The sequence below is a fragment of the Hemitrygon akajei genome, chromosome 8, assembly GCF_048418815.1.
Source record: "Hemitrygon akajei chromosome 8, sHemAka1.3, whole genome shotgun sequence".
Classification (NCBI taxonomy): Eukaryota; Metazoa; Chordata; class Chondrichthyes; order Myliobatiformes; family Dasyatidae; genus Hemitrygon; species Hemitrygon akajei.
The window spans coordinates 179,758,492-179,764,491 of record NC_133131.1 but is presented as its reverse complement, the minus strand read 5'-3'; the positions used below and the strand labels follow the sequence as shown (position 1 = coordinate 179,764,491).

Here is a 6,000-nt window from a genome sequence, read left to right as displayed (position 1 = left end):
GTTAATTTACCGGTTGAGTCTGTGGTAGAGATGAATAGAATATAAAAGCAAGCAGATAATGCTGATACTTTATAAGACACTAGTCAAGCCTCACAAAGCTGTATTGTCAACAGCTTTGGGCCCCATATCTTTGAAAGGATGTGTTCTCTTTGGAGAGAGTCCAGAGGAGGTTCACGGGGATGATTCTGGGAATGTTAACATATGAGGAGTGTTTGGCAGCTTTGAGCTTGTACTCACTGGAATTTAGAATAATGTGGGGGGGGGGGGGGGAATCTCATTGAAACCTATTGTATGTTTAAAGGATTAGATAGGTTGGATGTGGAGGGGATGTTTCCTATGGTGGGGATATTCAGAACTGTCTGAAAATTGAGCGGCGATCTTTTAGAACAGAGTTAAGGAGGAATTTATTTATTTTTTTTAGCCAGAGAGGAGTGAATCTGTGGAATCCTCTGCCACAGACTATGGTGGAAACCAAGTTTGTAGGTATATTTAAAGCGGAAGTACATAATTTCCTGATCGGTTGGCGCATCAAAGGATTTGGTAAGAAACCAGGTGTATGGGGTTGAGTGTGGTCCTGGATCAGTCATGATGGAATGTTAGCAGACTTGATGGGCTGAATGGCCTAATTCTGCTCCTACGTCTTATGGTCTTATAGATGGTCAAAACTGCTCACAACAACATCATGATAATATCCCAGCTCTTGTACTCGATTTATGAAGGCCAATGTGTGAAAAGCTTTCTTTCTTACCCTATCTACCTGTGATGCCGCTTTCAATGAATTATGTACCTGCATTTCCAGATCCCTTTGTTCTATCACACTTCTTAGTGCCCTACTATTCACTGTGTAAGACCTACCCTGGTTGGTCCTACTGAAGTCTAAAACCTTGCACTTGTCAGCATTAAATTCCATGCAGCTCTCTGTAAGCCATGGTAGGCTTCCTCACTGTCCACTCCATGCCCAATCTTGCTGATCCAGTTAACCTCATTATTATCCAGATTATTGATGTAGATGACAAACAACAAAGCACCCACCACCGGTACCTCTGTGGGGCACCACTAGTCACAGGTCTTCCATCACTGAGGCAACCCTCTGCTACCATGCTCTGGCTTCACCCGCAAAGCCAATGACTAATCCAACTTTGTATTTCACCCTGAATGCTGAGTGACTGAACTTTCTTGACCAGCCACCATGCAAGACCTCGCCAAATACCTTACTAAGGTCCCTGAAGACAACATCCTCTGTTATGCTTTCATCCATTTTCCTTCAGATCATAAAATTGCTGGTTTGTGTAGACAGTTCAAAGGTGTACTACTTAATGGGAAATTACTGGCAGTAATCATAGTTCAGAAGAAATATACTTGTAGAATTTCTAACAAAAGAACATCTGCAGATGCTGGAAATCCAAGCAACACAAACAAAATGCTGAAGGAACTGATTAGGCCAGACAGCATCTATGGAAAAGAGTACAGTTGGCAGCTTATGTAGACTTTTTTTTAGTAGTGTTGTAAGTTACCTGAAAAATGTTGCTGCATATCACAAGTGCTATTTTGACGAGTAATAACCACAGAATACTGAAGGAATTCAGCAGTTCAGGCAAGCATCTATGGAGAGGAATGCAGTTTTATGTTTTGAGCTGAGAGCCTTCATCATGAAGTCAGGGGTTAGTCAGGACATCAGGAGATGCAGGAAAAGGCTTGTTTTGCTGCTGTCGTTTAGTTGCTTGTTATGTTCTGCGAAGCATTGTTATACAATGCTGGCTCCTGAAGCTGTTTATAGATGTAACTGGCACATTTCACTGCATGATTCAATATACATGTTAAATTTGAATATGAATAATGAAAATATAAAGAGAACTGCTCAACTGCTGTATCAGGAATAGCAACCGATTCTCACAGATGAAAGGAAGCTTTACAACCCCACACTGTGATCAAAAGATTTAAGCACAGAACTCGACCAATTGGCCCACTGTGTCTGTTCAACCATTCAATCAGGGCAAACTTCTTGAAGGTGGGGATGGGAGTGTGCGGGAAGAAAAAGGAGAACCGTAGGCTATTAGCCTACCATCAATAGTTTAAAACGTTGCAATCTGTTGACAAACAAGTGAAAACGTGGTAGTTAGAAAATAACAAAAGCACTCAGTAGATTCCCCCGAATTTATGACAAACGACACAATTTTTTTCAGCATGTATGATGTTAGGTATGCTGAGGGGCTGGTTTAGTTATATTTTGGGAAGACACGTTGACCGCCTCCCCGAGGAGAAGACTAACAGCAGCCCTGCCTGGATCCCCACAAGATGGCGGTAAGCGGGGCTTCGTCCCACGTGAGTGAGCGGCACAGCACACACCTCTCGCGAGATCCTTTGCTCGGCTATGCCGGTGTACGGTCGCTATCTCGCGGGAGCGGTGTGTATGAGTCTCGCGAGAGTGGGCTCGGCGGGTGGATGGCGTCGCTGGTTAGCTTTCCTCAGGTAACGGCGGCAGTGGTGGGTAGTCGGCCTCTGGGCGGATCGAAGCGCCGGGCCTGTCCTGAACAGGGTGGTAGGGGGAGCGGAAAGATGCGGTGTCAAACCCAAGACCTTCGTATAGCGCGTATGCAACCACGAGGTCGGCGCCTCTGTCTCCGCCTGAAGTCGGCGGGGGGGGGGGGGGGGAGGGGGGTGGTCGGCGGGGGGGGGGGGGGAGGGGGTGGTCGGCGGGCGGAATAGGGCATTGGGACCTGGGGAGGGGGTAGGAGGTAGAGAATAGAGGGGGCGATAGGAGCGGGATAGACAATAGAGGGTGGAGGGGGACGGGGAGATGGCGAGGGAACAGGGGGTTCGAGGGGAGGGGGTTCGGGGGTGGGGGAAGGAGTGGAGGGCGTTTGGGGGTGGGGGAGGGAGAGGAGGGGGTTCGAGGTGAGGGAGGGAGGGGAGGGGGGTGAGGGAGAGGAGGGGATTCGGGGGTGGGGGAAGGAGGACAGGGGGCAGAAGATGGGGAGTTATTCGGGCCATTTAAGAGGTTCTTAGATAGGCACATGGATGATAGAAAAATAAAGAGTGACCCGGGAGGGAGGGTTAGATTGATGTTAGAGTAAGCTAAAAGGTTTGCACAAAGTCATGGACTGAAACTTTTATGTGTTCTAAGGGTTGACTTAGAATAGAGGTGAAAGATTGGGGAGGGTGAAGTGGATGGATGGGATTAGGAGATCTGGAGAGCAGCAGGGAGAAGCTGGTCTAGTTGATGTTTATGAGTGGTGTACAGTGAGCTGACAATTGATCTTGGGGAAGATCCTGGCCTTTGCTGTACAAATGGGTCTGCTCTAAACCTGTTTGTGTAGCATTGCAATTCAGTTTTGGGTCTATTGTTCACTTGAATTCACTATATAAATGATGGTGAAGCTGTTAAATTTGTAGCATCTTAAGTAAGGGCAATGATTGGAACTTGATTGATTGAAAGGAGTTGTTTTTGGTCTCGACTCGATGGCTTGTACAGTATGTGTTATGCAGGTAGGTGAGGCTATTTATTGCCCTTTACAGTCATGGTGCTCTTTGTTCAATCCAATAGATGCTGGAACCCTTGGGAAGCCAAACGTTACAGATGATGCTGGTAGGTTTTTGAAGATGCTTCATTGCTGCATGCTCTGTTCATTTTGACAGTAGGGAATTTGTGTATGGTGTGCACTTAATTAAGAGATCCAGGCATCCTGAGGATTGAGGGCCCTGGTCTACTTTTTATAGGCTGTATTGCTGATGGAGGAAGCTGGTATACTCTGCTACTGCTGCAAGTTAATTCCTGGAGTGTGGATATTGCTGGCAAAGCCAGTATTTCTTACTCATCTTTAAATACCAAGTTGGTGGTGAGCCTTGAACAGCTGTGGTCCTTCTGTTGAAGTTACCTTGACACAGTTGTTTGGCAGGCAGTTCCAGGATTAAAATCTGCAATGATAGTGTGATATCGTTTAACATCTTTCTTCAAATTTGCCATACAGGTTGATAAAGTGTATGGTGCATTGTCCTTCATTAGTTGGTGGATGGAGTTCAGGAACCATGAGGTGATGTTACAGTGCATTAAAACCCAGGTTAGACTTGGGATACTGTGTTCAATTCTGGTTACCTCATTACTGTATAGGAAGGATGTGGAAGCTTTAGTGTGCAGAGGATATTTACGAGGCATGGATTAGAGAGCATGTCTTATGACTGAGTGAGTTAGGGCTTTTCTCTATGGAGCGAAGGAGGATGCGAGGTGGCTTGATAGAGGTGTACAAGGTGATGAGGCATGAGTGGATAGCCAGAGACGTTTTCCCAGAGTGAAAATGGACATAAGTTTAAGGTGATTAGAGAAAAGTATAGGGGGTTAGCAGAGGTAAGTTTTTAGAGTGGTTAGTCTGCAGATTGTGCTGCTGGTGGTGGTAGAGGGAGCGATACATTAGGGGTGCTTTAGAAACTCTTATTAGATTGCTCTCCAGTTTTCTATCATCCATGTGCCTATGAGGAGGGTAACATTAGATATATTTTTATAATAGGTTATAAGGTTGGCACAACATTGTGGGCTGAAGCGTCTGTACCAGTCTGTAATGTTCTGTTTAACTGAGGAAGAGCTGGTGGTTATGAAGAATTTTCTTTGCCTATATCTATTTTAATGCTGTGGAGACTTCATGGAATCTGGAGTCAATGTTGAGGACTCCCAAGAGATTCACCAGGATGTTTCTTAAAATGGAGCATTTCATTTATGAGGAGGGGCTGGCTGGCTAGACTGGGTTTATTTTTCTTGGAGTTGGGGAGGTTTAGAGTTGAGTTATGCAGAATTATAATGGGGATAGATAGTTTATTTTCTCCATGGCAGATGTATAAAGATCGAGGGTATCGATCTATTATCTCTCTCAATTTCCCCTTCTATTTGAAACTCCAGTTCCAATGAGAGTTTAAAAAAAAACGCAGTAAAAATTGAGAGCTTTACAAGCTTGCCTGCACCGGGAGTGACTTCTTCAACTTTGGAGCTTCGGTCTGATGGGTGGCTTGTCTGCTTTGATATTGGTACAAATAAATTTCTTGGTATCAAGTGAGCGGTTCTGTAGTTACAAAGATTCAAATTCACTCTGGCTCATGAGATTTTTTCCTGTGCCTTTGCTTATAGACTTTTTCCTTGGTGGAACAATGACTTCTCAGCATCTACCTTGTCACAGCTTGTGATTTTAATATGATGCCCTATTCTGATGTGCATCCAATTTAATTCAACTTTCCTCAAGATGACCCCTATGTCTAAGTATGAACCTCATGAGAAGTGACCAAATGTGTATATTTGCACAGAATTTGATCCTAGAAAAATACTGCTCATAGTACAGGTTATTTCTGGGAAGCATTCGAAATCTATGCTTAAGACAGTGTATCATGTAGTACTTGCTAATTTGTGTGCAGAGTGCTGTCGTTATATTGATCAGTTCCTTCCTCCTGCCCATGCCCATCTCTGGCCTCAAATGAATCTCTGAGATGTAGGCAGCAATTGTGGTCTTGAATCGCATAATTTTTTTTAGGGCTTGCCTTTTATCTACAGATTTTGTAAGCCAATTGCAGTTGGTATTGTCTAGGATGCTGATACAACGTTGGGGTCAGAACTGGAATCGAAGAAAGGATGACCAGAGCAAAGGCTTTTAAAGGAAGCCTGACTCTTGAGTTGATATCTTAGAAGCTATCTAGATAAATAGATACTTCATTGATCCCAAAGGAAATTGTAGTGTCACAGTAGTATTACGAGGGCTTCAGTTGAGGTAAGGTAAGTGGGTAAGTTAATTCCTTATTTCTTATTACTTTCTAATTTAACATGAGAGTATAGGGGGTATGTTTACATGGCCAGTGTTCTGTTCTGTGTGTGAGATGTGGGATTTCCAGACTACCAGCCTCTCTGTCCTTACACAGGTGCATTGAGATACAGCTCCTTAGAGACTGTTATAGAACTGGACCTGTGGCTCGATCTTCGGCTTGTTAGAGAAAGTGAAGAGGTGATAAGACAGGAGCTACAGTGAG

General features: G+C 44.4%; 1 protein-coding gene across 3 annotated transcripts in view; it reads left to right on the top strand.

The window, feature by feature from the left end:
* Positions 1-2,379: 2,379 nt before the first annotated feature.
* LOC140732487 (poly(U)-binding-splicing factor PUF60-like) overlaps positions 2,380-6,000 on the top strand; it is an 81,783-nt gene continuing 78,162 nt past the window's right edge. For 2 of the 3 annotated variants that reach the window (XM_073055232.1, XM_073055229.1), the window contains exons 1-2: positions 2,380-2,469; positions 3,545-3,586. In XM_073055232.1, the coding sequence (XP_072911333.1) occupies positions 2,443-2,469; positions 3,545-3,586 (69 nt within the window). In that variant the 5' untranslated portion in view covers positions 2,380-2,442. The remainder of the gene's footprint in view (positions 2,470-3,544; positions 3,587-6,000) is intronic. The other variant, XM_073055230.1, reaches the window with a different exon arrangement.